At 39.4% G+C, this 22,447-nt stretch overlaps 1 protein-coding gene across 3 annotated transcripts; it reads right to left on the bottom strand.

The window, feature by feature from the left end:
* Positions 1-1,234: 1,234 nt before the first annotated feature.
* On the bottom strand, positions 1,235-20,850 carry sparta (spartin a). 3 transcript variants are annotated; one of them, XM_036595031.1, is made up of 8 exons: positions 20,755-20,850; positions 18,148-18,938; positions 13,233-13,427; positions 9,507-9,681; positions 5,683-5,877; positions 2,823-2,981; positions 2,645-2,735; positions 1,235-1,895 (listed from the first exon to the last, which is right to left on the bottom strand). In XM_036595031.1, exons 2-8 carry the CDS (start codon positions 18,898-18,900, stop codon positions 1,691-1,693), a joined length of 1,773 nt encoding a protein of 590 aa, XP_036450924.1. In that variant the 5' UTR covers positions 18,901-18,938; positions 20,755-20,850; the 3' UTR covers positions 1,235-1,690. The 3 variants fall into 3 exon arrangements, with proteins under 3 accessions (XP_036450924.1, XP_036450925.1, XP_036450926.1); XM_036595032.1 differs by having other exon boundaries at positions 18,148-18,921; positions 20,755-20,836; XM_036595033.1 differs by lacking the exon at positions 13,233-13,427.
* Between the last annotated feature and the right edge of the window lie 1,597 nt (positions 20,851-22,447).

Here is a 22,447-nt window from a genome sequence, read left to right as displayed (position 1 = left end):
TTCCACCCGTATTCAGACAAGCCCCGCCCCCGGTCACGACTGAACAGAGGCTCATTCAAGCTGAACTGTAGCCGATGCCACACTATGCGCTATGTGATGCACATTCAAAGGGGATTTCACTGATTTTTTACTGCATTAATCAATAGTCGAGATGTAAACAAAGTAATTGTGAGTGTAAAACAGCGCATTGTAGACAAACGTATATGTATATATACGTGTAAGTATCAAATATTGGGCATATATGTACAGTATATGCATCATACATGTACGTCTGATGGGTGGGTTAACACGTATGTGTAATATATATATATATATATATATATATATCTATATATATATATCGCTGCTGTGGGAAGAAAACCTGTAGCTCCATTTTTTTTGTATCAAATATGGACATATATATATATATATATATAGTATATATATATATATATATATACACACACACATATATATATATATATATATATATATATGTAGGTGGGTTAACACCTATGTGTAATATATGGATCAGACATATACTGTAAGTCTGATACATCAGAAACTCAATGAAAGAAAAACCAGAAGCATTGACTCAGTGACTCAAAAAAATTACACATGAAGCTAGTATACATGAGTAATATATGCCACGTATATATAATGTTCTCTACCACGTATTTTACATGTATGTTACATATATATGTTTGTATATGTTGATATACGGCTGAAATATATGCCCCATATTTAAAAATGGCCAATTTCAAACAAGTTAGCTTATATCACATATATGACCATATGTGACAAACATAGGTCGGATATGAGGAAAATCCATGTATGGTAATATATGTCATATCTTCGAAACCGATATTTTGCCATATATCAGATTTCTGTATGGAACCAGAGGTTGAGAAATCTACAACGCAAATATAGAGCCACCTTATTAATTATCCGAATGCAGTGAACCTGTAAATGTTTTTTGAGCTTTTCTTTGTAATGTTGAAAATGGTAAAATAGTGGTAATTCTGAAAAATGACTTTATTGCATTTGTCCTGCATGTCCCTCTCCGACATCAATGGATTCAAATTTTGTATGGTAGCTTTTAGAAACATTACATGCCTCAGTTTCTATTTTGAACTATTATCTTTTTATATTTATAATATTCAAGCACTTATTCTCTAATCATTTTGTGATACAGTGGAATATCCATATTATTTTACAGTACTGTTAGGTGTTACAGTAATAAAAAAATAATCAATTCTCAGAACAAAATGTATTTGGAGTCAATAATATTGAATTATTCAGCTTTGGTTACACTGACAGCATAGAATAAAGATATGAAAATGTATTTTATAAGAATTTTCTCTAAACAATGTATTATTTTGATTAAAAAGTCATTATACATACCGTACACAACAATTTATATAAAGAACAGAATGTAAAACAGATCAGATCTTATTAAAATAGGTCCCAGAAAATCATTCAACTTCACAAGACCTGCTTTCTTATACACAAATAAATTATTAGTATTAGATATTCTTATGTATTAATTCAGATGAGATATTTTGTTAATGACCACATGAGTAGACTTTTAGGTTCTTATGTAAAAATATCTTCTTTAAATGATTCTTGATACATTATATGCAGCACATTTTTGTAATGACCATTAATCCTAGATAAGTAAAGGAACAAATGGCGTGTGATAGAGAGAAGCTTATTTTTTCTCCTGCTCCTTTCCTTTAGCCGTCTTCTCTGGCTCCATGGTCTCGTCCTCTTCAGCTAAGGCTTTTGAGGTCTGCCTGCCTGCACCTTTCAGTACAGCCTTGACGGCAATGTTGTCCATGTTGAAGGCTGTAACACCCACATTGACCACCGATTGGACAGCAGTGTCTGTAGCCTGGCTGGCTTCCTCCCCATACCTTAATCACACACAACCGAGAGCAGGTGAGAGCGGCTGCGGCTTGGACTAGGTAGAGTTAGTAGGACTTAGTGGACGTCGGAGGCACTTTAGAACTGGGTATGCTAACATGAGCACAGAGTTAGTGTGGTGACGGCATTAAACAAAGATCAGAGAGGATCTTTATGAGAAAAGTGCTGTAAGGTTTGTTAAGAAATGAAAGCCAATAGTAGCATAATGTGCCTTATTAAGCTCCAAAACAGAAAGTGATAGCCAAAACCGCATGACACAGTTTACTGTGAACATCACAGAGGGAGAAAACACATTTTCGTATTCATTTTGTGTTTATTGCACATAAATTACAGCAGGGGTGCCTCAATAAAACAGGCACCTGTCGAATAATCATATAATGGCAAAATATACTGCATAATAAGGCACTTAAGACCAAAGAGAGTTAGTCATAGACTCAAGTCTATGGATTATTTTTCCCCACTTAGTGTTTTTACCCTCCACCAGTTAAATGTTGCTAGAGGGGTCCAGGATGCTTTCTAGACCCCTAAATCTGAAAAATCAAGAGGAAAGAGAAAGAAAGAGAGAAAGAACAGATGAAACCGGCAAAAGTGAGGCAAGTGTTCTGTATGACGCACCATTTTGAGAACAGAGAAAAGGATGAAATGAGATTATCAGAGCTTTTGAGAAACTGGCGCCAACAGCATCTGAAAGCCATTCGGAAAAAAAGGAGAATTAACTTAAAATTAAAAAAGCACCTACTTGTGCTTGACAGTAAGCACCGTCTCCGAGCTCGCACTTTTACCAATCGTCTTCGCCGCCGTCTCCAAACCTGACCATATGGTCGACAGACCTGTAAGGAAACAACATACGAATAGGTATGCATGTAACAGAAAATGTCCCGACTATTAGGTATTCGAAATGACACAGGAAGACTGACCTTTTAAGCTAGTAGCAGCCACCACTTTGGCTCCGCCCATGTTGGTGCAGGCATCTTTATTTTTCTTTAAAGACTCCGGGATCAGTTTGCTGCCATGCTTCTTTACGTGAGGCGCTAGCTCCTTCCCAACAAGTTCAACCACAGAGGAGAGGCCGTCAACTGTAACATAACACCCAGTTAAACTAAAGCTCATTGAAAAGTTAGGTAACACTTTCTATGAAATGTCACGTTTGTAAGCATCTATAAACACGTGTATAACATGTTATAATGCATTCATTCAATATATAATATTTTATATTTTTTTATAAAAATGAATTACACTGAATTATACTAATACCATGTTTATTATACATCATGAATTATTAATATAATGCATTATAAGTAGTGTTAATAACATGTTACACTGTCAGTGCCAAAGAAGTCAGTCCCAGCTTGGAAAACATAAAGACAAATACAAAGTTTATTTACTCCCTGAGATTTCCAGTATGTTATTTCTCAGTGCTGGTGCTGTTAGAGCTGCGGGGCTTCAGTCCTGAATATTTAGATGCACCAAACTTGCTGTCCAGCCTAGAGTTACTGCTACAGTGTGCTTTTCTTACCCAGCGCTTTCACTTTAAACACTGCATTACATCACAGCAAACCAAGTACCCATCAGCCCCTCCCCTGAACCCCCTCTGACATCACACTGAGCGTGAAGTCACTGTGGAGTGAAGGCCTGGAGAGGGAGAGGTGAGATAGTAGAGTGCTGTCATTGTTATCTGTTCCCTCACTGGTTCTAATGTCAAGCACTAGAACCCTTCACTCTGTAACATCACTACACTACAGTACAGTAATGCTAATTTCTGCTAGCATTCTATTGGATATGCAGTGTTAAGTTAGCGCTGAGCTAACGGTGGTGTAGATTAACTCTCCCACATTGGGTAAAACACTGATGCAGCACTAGTTTAAACTCTGACATTTGAAGCCTGTAATGTGCTTTATTATGTATGTTTTACTGTTTCAGTAAATCCTTCAGTAAATACTTCAACTTGAAGCCTCACTCTGAACACTGGAGGAGGCTTTAGTACAGTACGCTTCACTTTGCTTAGAGTGGACAAATACGACTTACGAGCTCTTATAATTTGTTATGAACGGTACTTATAATGTATTATGTTAACAATTCATAATGCATAATAAGCATGGCTATAACATGTAATTCATTTTTATAAATATTATACCCATTTTTATGAAGCCTTATGAATGCATTAACATGTTATGAATGTGTTTATAGATGCTTACAAACTTGACATTCATAGAAAGTGTTACCAAAAGTTACAATATGAGAGGCATCAATGTGCCAAAGACATTTAAAAGCATAGCAAAATAAAGCCAACCCCCCCAGAGCTGCTGGGAACTCAAGATGTAATGGCACTAATCTGAGGAAACAACCTTAAAGGTTGATAATGGAATCTTTAACATGTAAACAAAGTCAATCAGAGTGATTTGATGTGAAATGTGCCATTCTTAACGAATCACTGTTCACCGTGGTGGTGATGGGAACCAGATATCTGAAGCATTTAATGCCTCTAAAAGCTCCTTCAAGAAATTATTACAATTTTTTTTATGAATCTGTTTCCTGATGCCTGAAATGTTGTTTTACAACAGCTTAAGGTAAGACTTCGGCCCAAAAATATGTTTTTTAAAATACTCTAATGACGAAGAGGTACATGCATTATGTATTTGAACATGGAAGGCGTGTGTAGGTTCACTGGTCACTTTGATAGGATATAAAAATTATATTCTGCGCATGTGTGAAAACAGACGGCAGTACCGGAAATAAGCGAGCAGCGTAGCCGCGAGATGCAGCAAAACACTGAAACCAAATACATGCTTGAGAAAATGAAGGATTTAAATATTCTTCATCTTCTAGATGATGTATGTTCATATTTTAGGGAAAGTGGAGCAGTGTTTTTTTTTTTAAAAGCCACGGCATGAACTTTGAGTTTTACATTACGTTTACATCTCGTCTTCTTCTGTGAGTTTACTGGCTGGTTGTAAAGCAGAAATCCGATTACTGTCTGACTCATGAAGACCTGGAGTTTCCCCATTATCTGATTATAAAGTGCATGTAAACGCATTGATAATATTACTGACAAAATCTAATTTTCTGCAGTTATCAGATTATAAATGCACTTAATGATTGAATTATGCAGACATTGTTTTAAAAAATCTGTGGAATTCTCCCTTAAATTCTTCTCCCTTCTGATTTAAACTCTCTCAAGCTCAAAAACATCAGTGAGAAGCTAAACCGGCCAATTATTACCTGTGTTTGCTAATAAAACAAACTGTTTTGCATAATTTGTTGGGTTGGATTTGTGTTGACTCATTTTTCTGACTGCTCCAAAGACTGACAGAATTGTAGCTGGGTGACTAAAGAAGGCTGTTTGTGGGAGAACTCTGCTCTGTCACGACAAGGGAGTCACAGCTGGGGTAAGAGTGGAACTGACGATGTGCAGGCCGTAGGTGCGGGGGGCACTCAGGGGATCTGGCCTAAAAAGTTTGCTTTGGTGTACAGTTTTAAATTTGAGAAAAAGGGCCACTGAGACTTCATTTGCACAGTGAAATGCTCTTGGTTAGGATCCTCTTACCTTTTGAGAGTTCAAAGAAATCCACCACAGGGCTACACAGTGTTCAGACTTCCAGAGTCCATCACACTTGATTCAACTCACTGGCTAATTAGCAACACCTTTGTGAGCTGAAAGCAAGTAAAATACTGCTTGGAGCAGAGAAAGGACTAAATTGTGCAGGATGTGTGTCTTCTGGGACAGTTAGGCAGCCTTTCAACATGCTGTGTTGGTTTCAAGTCACTTAGGTAGCTTACCCAAAAAATTACTGACTTTGACGGCACCTCCTGTGGCTTGCTTGGCTACGTGTAGGCCCCTGGTGACCCTGGGGCTGACCTCTGCTGGCGTCTCCTCTGGGGTGATGTGTTCACGCAGTTTGCTGGCTCCTTTGTGGATGGCTTTGCCTGTGACCTCCGCTCCCTGTACGAGCCCTCGACTGAGCCACGAAGCCCCTGAACATTCAGAGCAGGAGTAGATGAGGAGCAGGAGAGCAGGAGAATGTGCAAAAACCTATGCAAGCTATTATCTCCAAACAAACTAAATGGATGAGGAGATTAATGATAATGATCACTTTATTGTTATGCAGCTATCTACCATACAGCTCTTGTGAGAAAACACAACATTGGGCTTTTGGAACAAGACTCATCCAATTTTTAAGAAAGAGTGCCCTCTAGTGGCTTGGTTTAGTAAGGGCATGTGCTGTGTTATGTAAGCACACACTGCCCCCTGCTGATAAATAGGTACACCTGTATTTTCTAAGGCCTACAAATGTGTTTCTCACCTCCACTCTCGCACTGCAGTTGAATTATCTACCTGTTTCCAACACGCCAGATTCAGCTCATGCTATCAATGTGGGCTAAAGTTTGGATGTTTTGTCTAATTTAATATGTAAATGCACTAATTTGAGCCCTCAAATCAACAGAATGACCAGAAATATTCCTTCTTTCATTTATCTGAAAAGTAAAAGTGGATTAAACGTTGTGTGAACTACTCAGAGTAGCTGCATATCGCAACAGATGCTTGAGTTGATAAGCAGAGCTGATAAGTAGGTGATTATGAGCTTAAGGTAAATGGCCTTGAAGAAGGACAATATCTGCTGTGTAAACACATAAAAACATAACTAGTCTATATACACACACTTCATTTCCAAAGTACCCTTCTAAATAGTGAATTCAGCTGCTTTAAGGTGCACTCACTGCTGACACAGGTGTTCAACTGCACACACAGCTTTGCACAAGTCCATAGAAAAGCACTGCCAAATGGAAGGGGACACTCCGAGCAGGCGCACATGAGCCTAAGGTCACCGTGACCTAATAAAGCCCCCCAACATTGGGCTGTGGAGCAGTGGAACTGCATTCTCTAGAGATATGGAGCACCTCTGGGATGAGGAGGGGAGTTTCGTGATCCAAAACTTAGAATCTAATATCAGTACCTGACCTTACTGACGCTCTTATGGCATTATTATTATTATTATTATTATTATTATTATTATTATTAAGGGCTTTGATGGACAGGAGAACTCAAAATTTCATACGGCATGTCAGCTTCATCAGTGAAGCACTCTGTAATGCCTCTGTTGAGAACTGTAATATATTTCAGCTTAACTAAAATGATAAGTGAGTAGTCGGATGTGTAACTATGTCATTCTAGAGAAACTTTTTTGTGGGTGAAAGGCAGATTAAATAATGACGTTTCCCTGAATTTGTATTTGTGCCTCAGTTTTTCCCAAACAGCGTCATTTTATAATAAGTTTATTTTGAAGGAACCCCTAGAATGCTACTAATGAGACATTCAGATGGTCCAAGAGGTTAATCAGGGGTTCACAGACCCCCCCATAGATCTTGACTATGTTGAAATAATATCTTATTTTCTCAAGATTTTGACTGATTATGCCAGAATAATGGCTTATTTTCTCAAAGGTTTGACTGATTATGTTGAAATAATGTCTTTTTTGCTATAGGGCACTTCCATAAAGTCATAAACAGTAACTGCAGCACTGAGGGTGTTTGACAAAGCAGGATTTCTCAGTAAGCTGGATAACCTAAGCCAAAGGTTGAGGATTATACAAATAGGAATTTTCCTTAGCTCTTCTCCTTTGGTCAGGCTTGTTTTTCTGGCCTAAGTAATCAGGCTAACCGAGAAATCTGGCTTTGTCAAATACCCCCCTGGTCTTTTTACACCCCTATATCATTAAACACATCCAACTGTTTTATGACAGTTCTGAGATAATCTTTTGCCCTAAAGTGTAGTCATTAAATATATGCAGTGTTCACAGCAAAATCACAGCTAAAGAAAACATATTTTTCAGGTACTTTATAATACTTTACCACTATCAATATACATTATACATATAAAACTCAGCTTCACTGGTATAGGTTTTGGTTAGTAAATAAAGTGGCTATGTTTGTGTTGTAGACATTATGTCCCTGATTCCGATCACCAACATTGTAAAGGAATCTAGATTTACAAGTTTCTCTACAATGCATCATTTCATATCAAACCACAATAACTTCTTGAAACTAAATGCAGACAAAACTGAAGTCTTGTTAGTCGGCCCTAAAACACTGGTTTCCAATTTCTCTGATCTCACTGTGAAGGTAGATGGTATCCCTGTCTAATCAGTTGAAGTCAGTGAAAACCTTGGATTCATTTTTAACTCTTCACTTTCATTTGAGCCCCACATTAAGGCACTTACTAAGACTGCATTCTACCATTTGCGTACCATTGCACGTCTCTGCCCTATGCTCAACAATGCTGGTCAACGCCTTCATTTTCTCCCGCACTGATTATTGCAACTCCCTCTTCAATGGTCTCCCTGCTACATTGCTCAACCAGCTTCAGTTCATTCAAAACTCAGCAGCCAGAGTCCTCACTCTCACCCAGCGCCCTGCACACATCACTCCCATCCTCCATCGGCTTCACTGGTCACCAATATCCTCCTGTATCAAGTATAAACATCTCCTTCTACCCTTCAAAGCTCTTCATGATCTCGCCCCTATTTATCTCAGTGAACTCCTTCATCCGTACTGTCCCTCTCACTCATCTCAGATCTTCAGCCACCGGACTCCTCGCTGTCCCACGCACAAGACTCTCAACAGTGGGCAGCAGGTCTTTCAGTGCTGCTGCTCCAAAACTTTGGAACTGTCTACCTCAATCTCTTCGTGACTGCGCTACCCTCTCTTCTTTTAAAGCTCAACTTAAAACCTTCCTTTTCACTGCTCACTACTCTTCTTCTTCATAGTTTCAGGGTTGATTTTTTTTTCCTTTGCTTTGTAAAGCGTCCTTGGGTTTTGAAAGGCACTATATAAATTGAACTTATTATTTCTATTATTATTATTCTTATTATTATTATCACTCTGATTTGCTCAATGATTTCATTACGGAGGCATATGACAGAGCAATTCCCCTTTAAGCAGCTGTTTTTAGAGTATGGGAGGGTCTAAAATAGATCTTGTCAGCTTGTCTTTTGATTGTCTTCCCAAAGATGGCCTGTAGTGAAGAATACTGCCTACTCTTAGCTTTGTGAGGCAATTCTTTCGGGGCTTTTAGCTGAACAGCAAGGCTGACAAACCAGGCTGAGATGCATAAAACAGTGTGAAGTAAGACAATGGAGGAGCCTGACCTCCCTGGTTCTTGCCCTCAGCCTTATAAAGGAAATGTAGTTAGTTCTGTGCACGAAGACCTAACTTGTTCCCATGGGAAGCGCATAACTGCCTACAGCCTTACGGTCAAAGATCATTTCCTTTGTTTTTACTGACACTAAAAACAAGGGATTGTCCATCACATCACTGGACAAAGTCCTTCATCATAGTGTTGTATGGAAAAATGTCAGAGTCGACATTTAAGAGATCAACAGGCGGTGTTATCACAATGCTTTATGATGTATTTATTTCCAGTGCTCTTGCTCCAGACCTCATGTACATAGTGAATAGGTCCAGTAAGGTGACCCATCATAGGTGGGGTCGTGTGCTGTGATGGGTTTGAGTCATTTTGACCTGTTTAAGTGTTTAAATTTTAGCCTTTCATACAGTAAAGACTACACTGTCTTGTTCAGAGATGGGTTTTATACATGGGTCCATACCTGCTAGGATGCTCTGTGACATCTTCTCACTCCATTCAGGCAAGATCTTCTCCTCTTTTCCTGGAGATGTGTCCATTGCCGTGGCTGTGTCGTTTGAGGGGCTGATGGGAGCCTTCTCATTCAGGTTAATGATGTCTGTCCCTGTAGGCTCACCTGCTTCTTCTTCATCTGCAGCCTTCAATGGGGTTAAAATTAGAGGTGCACAGATCATGAATTTTTATGGCTGATTCCTGTTATGATTTCTATACAAACTGGCTGATGGATATTTTTTTTGGCTGAATTTTACATGGCATGGGCAAAATCAACATGCTCAGTACTAGGGGTGGGAATCTCTAGGCACCTTACAATTCGATTCGATTACGATTCAGAGGCTGCGATGCGATTATAAAACGATTATCGACGCATCTTGATGCATCTTTTTTCTATACAGGATTTTCTCACTGTGTGAGGACTTGGAACTTTTAAAGCAAAGTATTTGTAATGATCCATAATGAATTTACTTCCAGTATCTTTTATTAATAAAACAAATAGAAGTGATGTGGCAAGTGAACTGGAAGGCTCTCATTCAGTGCTCTTGTTTGGGGCACATGAGACGCTGCTGCCACTCATCTGTGATAAAATGCGCAGTTACAGTGAAATAAGATCCAGTGGCAGTGGACGTCCACGCAGCACACATTACAGCTATTCTACCCGTTTTCTTTAGTGATTTTATAACTTCGGTTTTGGTCTCGTTGTAGAGAGTGGGGGGGTCGCTGTGTCAGTAAAATATTTTTTACTGACGGGACGTGTGCAACATAGCGCAAAAGCCCTGGTTCTCAACGACTGAGAACTGGCGTCCAGACTGCAGGTCACATAGCAACGCAGTCTCGCCTGGCTAGTAGCTACGAAAAGGCAAAGAGAGAGATTTAAGAAGAACATTTGGAGGCGAATGGACTTATTTGCATTAATAAGCAGCGCAGTTGGTTTCCTGGTACGTTAAATCTGCATTGAGAGACTGTCAAACACTAAAAAGTTGCGAAGCTGCTCTGCTCAGTCAGAATTTAGGGTGGAACGGGAAAATTCGTAAAACAGTCGAACATTGAGAGACATTTTACAAGAAACTATTCAACTTTTGAGGAAAAGTGTCCTGGCAGAGATGTGAGGAAAGCGGCTATAGCTAAAGCTTAAAGCAGAGCCAAGTAAGACTGCGTTTTAGCCTATACTAGGACATTCGCACATAATCCGCCCAAATCCTTGATCACGTTTAGTCATATGATACTAAAGTACCGGTGCTGAATTTGGTTACCCTTCTTGCTGGGGTATCAAGCTGGAATGTTTGGGTGGAGCTAGAAAGAGTGCAGATGATTGACTGGTCAAAAGCATCACAGAATCGTCACAAGTCGTCACTACAGTGACATGACATTAGCTAGCCAGAACTGCTGTCTGTGACTTTCACATAAAACCAAAAATCAAAGTAAAAGGTAAATCAGAACTTGAATCTCCTTCATTGTTGCTGCTGTTGTCTGTGTTTACTGTTGACATTAAACTCGCTTGAGAAATCCACACAAGCTAAAGAGAATTCCTCCTACTTTTGTGCTTCTTTTATGCAATAATTACTCGACCAGGGTCCTGATAGTTCTAGGCTGAGACTTGTAACTGTACCATGCAGTACCATACTGCCCAGTGGAAAAACATAATAAGACTGGCTATTTATCACAACGAGTCATGCAATTTTCTATAGCTGTGGAAGAGGCATTCAAATACAGCACAAGAGTACTTTAGGCCATAAAATTGCAATATAGATTGGATAAAATAAGAGTAATAAATTGGCTGATTGCAGAATGCATGCATCATAAATACCACCTAAGTAGAGAATGCATGTTTTAGTGAAATACAGCACAAGGCCAGAATATGCCTTCCTAGCCAAATTTAGTGGATATCTATTACAATATCCTTCAACCTTTAACCACTCTTTATTCAGACTAAGCTAACTCACAGTTAAGGTCCATGCTGAAATCAATGGTTTGGCCAAAGATCTAATTTACACATGAGCTCCTGGCACCAAATATTGCTGCTCAGTCAAAACATGTTTGGTGTCTGAAATTTGTATTTTCAGTTCTGCACTGGAGCTCTGATGCTAATGTGGCTAACATGCAATGGAAGCTTATGTCCCCCTAATTAGCATTAGCAAGAGTAAAAACACTTGCCTCAAACCGTGTTAGGTAATCTCAAACACACTTGCTTTTGTGGTTGTGGAAATACTGCTGTCTGTAAAAATGGGCCAAAGTCATGCTTCAGGATAGCTGACACTACAGCTATGCAACGGTGATAGCATTCAAAAATAGACGAAAATAATGAATTTTGCTCGAAAGCCTGAATTTTGTCTGTACTATTGTCCATTCTATAGTTAACAGTATGGCATACAGGGTCAGAAAGCACACATGCAAGTCTATTTAAGATTACTTAACAGCTCGGAACAGTTTGAGGCAAGTGTGTGATTATTTAGGTACGCAGTTTGCTTAATGCTCCAGCACTAAACTTGGCTGATCACCTATATTTGGAGTAAAGGGAACATTTTTTATTACATTTCATTTCATTGTGGGTCAAACCACCACTTTAAGGAGTCAAAACCTTTCCCAACATGATGGATTTTCACCCTTGTACCCTAAAAGGTCTCTCTCTCCATAGCGCTCAGCCAGCGTCAGCACCCTGACTCAGGAGTTGCTAATCAGCAGAACACAAACCACTGAGCCCCCTGTGCAGCCAGGCACATAAAGGAAACAGCTTTCACAATCACTAGAATGGTAACAATGGAGGTCATGATGGCTGTTGTTATAATGGTAATGGCACACATACACTGATCAGGAATAACAGTATGACCACCTCCTTGTTTCTACGCTCATTGTCCATTTTATCAGCTCCACTTACTATATAGGTGCACTTTATAGTTCTACAGTTACAGACTGTAGTCCATCTGTTTCTCTGATACTTTGTTAGCCCCCTTTTACCCTGTTCTTCAGTGGTCAGGACCCCCATGGACCCCCACAGAGCAGGTACTATTTGGGTGGTGAATCATTCTCAGCACTGCAGTAACGCTGCCGTGGTGGTGGTGTGTTAGTGTGTGTTGCGCTGGTACGAGTGGATCAGACACAGCAGTGCTGCTGGAGTTTTTAAACACCTCAGTGTTACTGCTGGACTGAGAATAGTCCACCAACCAAAAATATCCAGCCAACAGGGTCCTGTGGGCAGCGTCCTGTGACCACTGATGAAGGACTAGAGGATGACCAACACAAACTGTGCAGCAGCAGATGAGCTATCGTCTCTGACTTTACATCTACAAGGTGGACTGACAAGGTAGGAGTGTCTAATAGAGCACAGTGTTTAAAAACTCCAGCAGCACTGCGGTGTCTGATCCACTCATACCAGCACAACACACACTAACACCACCACGTCAGTGTTACTGCAGTGCTGAGAATGATCCACCACCCAAATAGTACCTGCTCTGTGAGGGTCCATGGGGGTCCTGACCACTGAAAAACAGGGTAAAAGGGGGCTAACAAAGTATCAGAGAAACAGATGGACTACAGTCTGTAACTGTAGAACTACAAAGTGCACCTATATAGTAAGTGGAGCTGATAAAATGGACAATGAGTGTAGAAACAAGGAGGTGGTCAGAATGTTATGCCTGAGCATCAATGTTACGTGTCACAGCCCTGCGCGGTGAGGGGGACGTACTGAGCGTGTTACCTGCACTCTGAGCTGTGTAAGTACTGAGAGGTGCTCCTGGAAAAGAGCTCTGTCTGTTGCGGGCAGCTCCGAGGACAGCACCACCCCGACGTAGGACCCTGGCACCGCTGCCGTGGTATCAGGGAATGTGAACACACCTGTGTTGCTAAGCAGGACCGGCGAGTCTGGAAACAGTGGGTAGTGCCAGTCACACACCTGTAAGCACAGGGCAATTATGGGCAACATGCTTCACATATTTTAAACGCATCTACATTTCAAACACATTTCTCTGAAGTGTGATGAGGAAATATGCTACCAGTCAAAAGTTTGGACACATCAGAATGAATATGCACTTTTCATCATCTTGAAGACATTTTGATGTAAAGGTTTAAGCTTCATTATAAATGAAATGTTTCAAACACAAAAAAGTGACACTGATAAATGTGTGAACATCACTGCACATTGTTGTAGTTCTACAATTACAGGCTGTAGTCCATCTGCCGCTCTTTTCACTCTGTTCCTTCAATGGTCAGGACACAGAGCAGGTACCATTTGGGTGGTGGATCATTCTCAGCACTGCAGTAACACTTACGTGGTGGTGGTGTGTTAGTGTGTGTTGTGCTGGTACGAGTGGATCAGACACAGCAGTGCTGCTGGAGTTTTTAAACACTGTGTCCACTCACTGTCCACTCTATTAGACACTCCTACCTTGTCAGTCTACCGTGTAGATGTAAAGTCAGAGACGATAGCTCATCTGCTGCTGCACAGTTTGTGTTGGTCATCTTCTAGTCCTTTAGTGGTCACAGGATGCTGTTGGCAGCACTGCTGTGTCTGATCCACTCAGACCAGCGCAACACACACTAACACACCACCACCACGTCAGTGTTACTGCAGTGCTGAGAATGACCCACTGCTTAAATAATCCCGGCTCTGCAGTGGTCCTCAGGAGTGTCCACAATTTTGACTGGTGGTGTATCTATTCAAAATATATAATAAAGGTAATAATTCCTTCTAAAAAAACATGATTTCTATAAACTTGCAGGTTATTTGGATGAATTAAAGGACGCTTAGGTGCAACACAGACATGCTGAACTCAAAGAGCAGATTTCTGGTCAGGTCACGCATTCAGCAGGCCAGGCTTTGTCTCAGAGGGCTAAACTGGGACAAAGGGGTGCTGGTTGACACACACTTTTTGAATATTTGTGTGTGTGTCTGTCCTGGATTCAGCCCCAGTGCTGTGGTGTCAGTGGACAGCTGGCCTTCAAAAGGGAAATGTGCCAGTCGAGCACTGCTGTCTGCCAGAGTCATTCAGAGGGACCCGAGCTGACACTTTTAACAGCCAACACAGAACAGCAAGCAGCATCTGGAGCAGAGCGCAGCCCTAAAACACCACCAGTCAGCCCATCTGAACCAAACAGATTCAAATGTGTACATTATTTCCACGTGAATAGTCACATCAACACAATTGCTACCAAACTGATTATATTATATTTGTGTGAGCTTTACTTCTATTTAATCACAAACACACTACTACTAGGGCTGGGCAATATGACAATATTTAACATGATAAATTATGTCGGAATATGTCACAATATGCTTTTCTGAAGGTGTTGTTGATATTGTCATTACATAAAAATGCTTCCCAACTGCATACAAAGCGTTTGAATACATAGAGAGCATAATTAGGCCTGTTTTACTGGATTTAGTTGATGCATTCATAGTTTATGATAGTAATTTTTAAATATGGCACTACACTGTCTTTTCCGATTTATCAGATATCAAAAAAAAAACATTTATTGTGCTTTTTGAAGTACTGTGATATTACATTCTTGCCATATTGCTCACCCCAACTACTATTTAAATGCTTGAAATTAATGTTTTCATAAAATAAAACCATTTCAGAAAAAAGTTCACAGGTCTGAACTAATTGGTAAGAAAGCTATGAAATATTATATCAAGATAATTTAGATGCTGGAATGATGAACAGAGTTCTAGATGATTCTGAAATGAGTGATAAATGCTATAATAATCCATATTTCAAAAGTGATGATCAAGAAAACATAACAGAGATTACTTCAAAGGGAGAATTACAGTTTATGATTTAGCATTTAATACATTCATATTGATCCCAAAATACTAAATATATATTGAATAAACATCTAAAAATACCTTTTGGTGTCTAATTGATACTATTTAAATCTATATCACATAAGCTATGATTGTATATAAAATAACAAAAAATATGAATACAGCATCTGATTCCAAACTTTTGAATGATAATGTACTTCACAGTCTCACGCTTGTATGTTTTGCTCATAAATACGTCTTGAAAGAAAGACCTCAAAGTGTCTATGCAGCAGAAAGAGCCCCCAACAGATGAGAGAAAATGTCAAACAGGAAGTTAAACAAAAGCCGCAGATTCAGAAGGCATCAAAACGATCAGGTGAAAAAGAAACTGAAGTGAGAGCTGCATTACAATAAGTGTTGGCAGAAGGAATTTTGTTTATGCTCTTCTTCCTTCCTGCCCTCCATCTCTCCAGTAATTTCTCTACGTGCCTTACAGATTGAGCAATAAGGTCAGCCTGACTGGGACTTTTACATATTTAGGGGAAAAGTCATTTTTATAGACGATTTTCAAGACTAGTCTTCATCTGCATCTGAAAGGCAGGCCTTTAAAGATTATACAGTAAAGATTATACAGTTATACAATTATACTGTCCGTCATGCTGAAAAGCAAGAAAGTCTTAAAAATACCACACATGGAAACAACTTAGAAACTAAGGGTCTAACAATTTTAATACAGAGCTGCAGACTTTCAAAACCACTATCGGAATTTATACCCATATCACTGATACACCCATCATTTGACATCTTCCATGGTAACCACAGTTAGTGAACAAAGCTGTTTTTGTAGAGAAACAGATGGACTACAGTCTGTAACTGTAGAACTACAAAGTGCACCTATATAGTAAGTGGAGCTGATAAAATGGACAATGAGCGTAGAAACAAGGAGGTGGTCATAATGTTATGCCTGATTGGCATATATATTCCATATAGGCAGTGAACGTTATGATTTTAAACTTTAAAAAATGCTGACATACTACATCAAACTCTTAATTTAAAGCTAAATTGGAGAGATTTGATCACCTCTCTGGTGGACATATGTAACATCAGTTGTGCTTTGGAACCTTCCCCGAGTGGATGAACCTGATTCAGAGCGTGTTTAAAGAGTATTCAAAGAGAACTGGACAGTATCAATATAATGAAGTTGATTTTACAATTAGGACCTAAACATCACGCTCGTGTTCTGTCAAACTGTCCTAATTTGCTGAAATGTCCTATCATTACGTTTATAGGTACCTCCCTACATTAAACTACAGCTAGAATATTCTGATAAGGTCATTTAGGTTATCAGAAAATGCTACCAGCATTAAAACTACAGGTTCGTTATTCTGATAGACTAAATGACCTCATCAGAGGGTAACAACAACATAAAGCTGATTCAGTTTAATACACTTAAAGTGAGGCTGAATTAGTTTTAAAAACACAATGCAACTAAGATGACCACACTACATCGACCCCTTGTCCACTAATACTCCACACTGCACTGTCGCTTTGTTTATGCATCCATAAATGTCTAATTGTTAAAGTCAATAATAAACTGTCCAACTGTTAACATTTATTGCTACAGTCCACAGTCAGTAGTTCATTCACTGGAGGGACAGGCACCACCGCACTGTCTCCTGCATGGTATTCATGCAATTACTTTGTATTTTCGTACTGCACATCACTCTTATTGTTTATTGTTTTAGTACATTTTATTCTATTATTTATCTCTACTTTCTTTTTATATATCTGTAAATAGTGTACGGCAACACTTTGCTCCTGTTCATTTTGCTCTTGTTTTGCTCTTTACTGTAGTTTGTACTGCTGCAATAGAAGAATTTCCCTCTGGGATTAATAAAGTGATCTATCTATCTATCTATCTATCTATAAATCCCAGGCTTATTACATACTAAGGCTTATTATTCAGTAACTACAGGGACTTCAAAGCAAACTAGTTGAGCTGTTCTGAGGTTATAGAGGTGTGTAATAAACCCCTGGGCCTGCCGACGGACCCTGGACACTGTTAAGACACCAGACGTTCTTTTTGAGTCTGCGCATTTGACGTCAATATGTAAAGACATATGATGTGGTCTGAAAAGATCTCATGAAATCCGATCGGACACCCCTGACTGTTGAATGATCACTGGCGAATGCAGACCACGCCTTGGCAAATGAGATAATGAGAGGAGGGGAACTCTGAGTAATTTTGGGCTGGATCATTTACAGGGTGACTCCCAGCAGAACACGGACACCATATTTTAGCATGTTTTTTACTCCATTATTTCCACGTGAATAGTCACATCAACACAATTGCTACCAAACTGAAATGTAACATTATATTTGTGTGAGCTTTACTTCTATTTAATCACAAACATATTACTAGCAGGGCTGGGCAATATGACAATATTTAACATGATAAATTATGTCGCAATACGTCACAATATGCTTTTCTGAAGGTGCTGGTGATATTGTCATTACGTAAAAATGCTTCCATAAAACTGCATACAAACTGTTTGAATACATAGAGAGCATAATTAGGCCTGTTTTACTGGATTTTGTTGATTAATTCATAGTTTATGATAGTAATTTTTAAATATGGCACTACACTGTCTTTTCCGATGTATCAGATATCAGAAATTACATCAAGCTCGTGCTCTGCTACTTCTGCTTCTTCTTTCAACTGTAATCGTCAATTTAAAAAAAAATAATGCAGCTTTAAAAAAATAATTCTGAATACTGAAGTCAATTTCTTAGGGTTGCTGCTCACAACTGAAGATTCACTATTGTACATGTAATCCTGTCTTTTAAAAACTACAAAAACTACACTCACCTGTAGGTAAGCAGGAGGTTGCCTGATATCACTGATATCACTGCTGTCATGACGCTGTCTGTTGTTCAGGATGATGCGAAGGTACCCCGGATATGAAGGAGCGCTGACCTGGCCGTCGGCTGTTACGAAGAATATCTGTACTCCATGTGGCAGGAATAACAGATCCTCTCCACCTTCATTCAAGCTCTGATGGCGGGAGATCTGCTTTGGTCTTGGCAGTGAAGGCCAGTCTTTCCCTTCGCTGTGAGAAAGAGAGAGGTGCCCATCTGTGGGCTGAGGGGTGTAGGCCGGCGGCAGCTCGCTGGGTACATCAGAGGCAGTGACTGGAGAGCTTGGCAGAAAAGGAACACCTCCAGAAGCTGCAGGGGAGAGCCTGCTGTTAAGACTGGGTCTTCTGGCTGGTCTCTTCGGCTGCTGCAAGACAGGCAGGCTTGGATAGAGTGCTTGGGCCCCTGACGCCCCCTGGCATGAGGCGGTCTCCAGCACAGCCAGCCGAGTGGTGATGCTGCTCAGGGTCTCGTTCATCTTCAGCTGCATATGCCGGGCACAGTCCCAGTCAGCTCCCACACAGTGCTCCCCACGGGTGGCCACCTCCAGGCCCTGGAGGAGATGGCGGCGGCCCAGGCGGTACAACACCACAGCCCGGCCTTTGTTCCCGGCTTCGTCCTCCAGCAGGCCCGCATCGAGGCATTCGAACGCTTTCCCGTAGTGGTTCTTTATGATCTGCAGCTCAGCAGGCTCAGAAGCTTCCATAACTGCCTTTAGACCTCAGTGCTTTCAAGCAGAGCGACCTAGATCATATGGAAGGAAAGTAAATGTGACTGATGTTAATGTGAATTTTATACATGCACTGAGTCTTTTTTGAATAGTGTAGAAATGAAATGGGAATAACACTGACTCCTCAAACTTTCTGCATGATTCAGTTAAAATGACGGTAGGAATGTCTGACAATAAGACATCGAAGAGTTTAGAGTCTCTAAAAATTACGTCACAGAAAGTTATTACATGTAATGATGCTGCCTGATGCCTAAGACATTGTATTATGGCAGTTTTAAGAAAAGATTCTGGCACAAAATAACTGTATTTGGTCCCTTCATGGCACTGTAAAGCCAGATAGTGTGCAAAGAAAACTTTTTTCCAAATGCAGAACTATTTTACCATTATGAATTATATATAAAAACCCAGAAGCCAGGATCACTCGGAGTTAAATAAAATGGCTCACATGTGTATATATACATATATATATATATATATATATATATCGCTGCTGTCAAAACAAAACCTCGTATCTCCAAAATGGTAACTTTACAGGAGAATGAAAAAAACTACTTTATTTTTAATGTAAGTGAATGGAACCAGACTTTTTTTTCCATTCACTTTGGGTAATTTTTTTTTGGTCCATTCATCATGAAATTCATATACAATATAAAGGACTATATAGGAAATATAAAAATGGAGAATGAGGCTTTGTTCTGACAGCACTGATATATATATATATATATATATATATATATATATATATATATATATATATACATATATATATCATTATATTGATACTGATATATATATATATATATATATATATATATATATATATATATATATATATATATATATCATTATATTGAAACATATCAATTCGGATGTCTTTACAGTGGTGGTGATAGGAACCAGGGGTCCCATATCTACAACACAAATACAGCCATTTTTTAACTTTCCAAAACCACCAGTGAACCTACACGAGTCTTTTTATAATGTAGAGCTTTTATAATGTTGACGATGGTAAAACAGTGGTGGGGACTATTTTGCCTTAGAACACCCTTCATGTATCCCTCCACCAAAAACAAATAAAAATAAATTGATTTAAAAACGTTTTAGGCCAAACTTTTATCACAAAACTATCATAAAACAGTGTCTCAGTCATCAGGCAGTGAATTCATAACCATTCACTGTAGGAACTTTCTGTGAGGGAGCTTTTAGAGGTGGACGTCTGGTTCCTATCAGCACCACTGTGAACAGATCTGACTCTGTAAGTTTCTCTAGAACTGAGCGTTTCACACCAAACCGCTCTGAACCGCTCTGTTTACATCTTAACCATTGACTCATGCTGAAATTTTTGAAACAGTTTTAAGGATTTACTTAAAACATATGAGTGTACAGTGTGTTGTGTGTTGACATTAAACGGGCAAAACTAGTTTTAAAAAGTCCAGCTTCAGCATAAGAGTCTGCTGAAGTATGTAGCTCAGCTATTTATGGATGGTAGCTGGTGTACGCCGTGTCAGCTGGTTCTACCTGAAAGGCAAGTGTGGCATCTTTTTAGGAATTTGAAGCGCTTTTTAAGTTCAGCACTACTTTCCATGTTCTGCCTCCCAAAACGTCGCTGTTCTACGTCTGAGTAAATAAGTGTGTTTACTTTATTTAGCTCATATCTGCACTGAGGCGCATCCCGCCCCCTCCAGCGACAGTTAAACTAGGTTTTATAGCTCAGAATTAAGACCAAAGTTCACAAAAACACCGCAGAAATAAATCCTGAAATCATAACCAGTATTTATGTACTGAAATGACGATGTCAGCGAACTCGTTAAGGGGAAAACGAGAACTTACGCGATGAAACTCCGAACTCTGAACCCCAGTTTTACCAGCCATCCATCCGCGCGCTGCGCCGCTGTACAGATGACTACTGAACTCAGAGCAGCACGTGTGGAGAGTAAGCGCAGAGCAGCGGCCGCTAGAGGGCACCAGCGAGTCAGCCACGCTACTCAAACAAGACCCGCAGTTTTAAAAACAAAGCTCGGTTCAGAGTCCGAACTCAGGAACATGAGAGTCGACTCCGGTTCCAAGTGAGTCGATTCTACAGTTTTCTCTTTAATTAAACCTTACTTCAAAACTAGTACACCAAATATTGCACACAATATGTTTTTTTTTAATATCTCTATAGTGTAAATATTGTTTAGCTTTCTATTTATAATTGTTTATATCGTTACTCCTCATCATCCCATATGTGATATAAACGAGTACCTCATGTACAAAACTCCATATGAATTTCGGACAAAATATCCTTACAGTGTTTTTTATTTATTTATAATTATTATTATTTATTTATAATTCTTTACAGTTATTTTTTTTGTGAAGGATAGAGTTTATTTTTTTATCTTATTTTTTACTTTTAGTATTATATTATATATTGTCTATATTGTAACAAGTAACAAACTGTAAAAAACCTTAAGTACTTAACAAAGTTCATTACTTGCTTGTTGAGTCTCTTCTTGTTACTTCTTTTCTTTCTTTCTTTCTTGAGTGACTTGCTCACCCTTTGTTGCTGTAACACTGAAAATTTCCCTGTTGTGGAACTAATAAAGGATTATCTTATCTTATTTTGTCTTACCTTATCTTTAAAAAGTCCATTCATTAGTATGTATGCGCTTTTGGATGTGAAACAAGACTGGAAAGAATCTGCTCGCAAAATAAGAGCACAAGAGACCTTGACGTCAACGTATTGTGTTTCATAGACACAAGATAATTTAATAACAGGACCATTTTAGCCTTAGCAATGAAAATTCCAGCTCAGTAAGGTTAACTGGCTACTGGGCGCTCGATTAACTGTACCTGATTCTCCTCTGTCAACTCTGGGTGCGGACAAACTGGGGAATCGAGCTTAAAGCTTTGGAATCGACTCTCGATTCCCCTGAGCCTCACAGAATCGACTCCCTGCACTTCAGCGCTAATTCAAAACACACGCTGTTAGAGGGGGTTTGGAAAAAGTTGGTTCCGTCTATTCTGGCCTTAAAGCCGCTTAAAGTCCTAAAGAACACAGTAAAATGTTTAAAACGTTCGTATGATATTAAACTCGAGTGTTTTGAACATCCATCAAAGCTCGAATGAAAATTGAGAAACAAATACGATAACCACAGCTTAAAAAACGCTGTGAACGGTGTGGGCGTGGCAAATGAGCCGCTTGATTGACAGCTCTAACACTCCTAGCCGACGAACTTGTAGTGAGAATTACCACTCCGGGTTTCTCAAACGCTAGAGGGCGCTCCTGAGCGAGTCCAAAATTAATTATATGGGTTAAGGTGGAGCATTCGAGCAAAATCATAGTTTATAAATGCTTAAACATTTTTACTGTAAAATAATTCATTAATTTCTTGAACACAGAGCAACATAAAACATTTTAACGCTGCTGTTGTGTTTTTAAGAGCTTTTAAACTCGAGTTATAGGAGTATAAAACGGTGCCTCATGTACATTCATGACGTCAGTGAGCGCCAACAACCAATGAGCTGCTCCGCTCGCCAACCA

The sequence above is a fragment of the Colossoma macropomum genome, unplaced genomic scaffold (genome assembly GCF_904425465.1).
Source record: "Colossoma macropomum unplaced genomic scaffold, Colossoma_macropomum, whole genome shotgun sequence".
NCBI lineage: Eukaryota > Metazoa > Chordata > Actinopteri > Characiformes > Serrasalmidae > Colossoma > Colossoma macropomum.
This window is presented reverse-complemented; position numbering and strand designations above follow the sequence as displayed.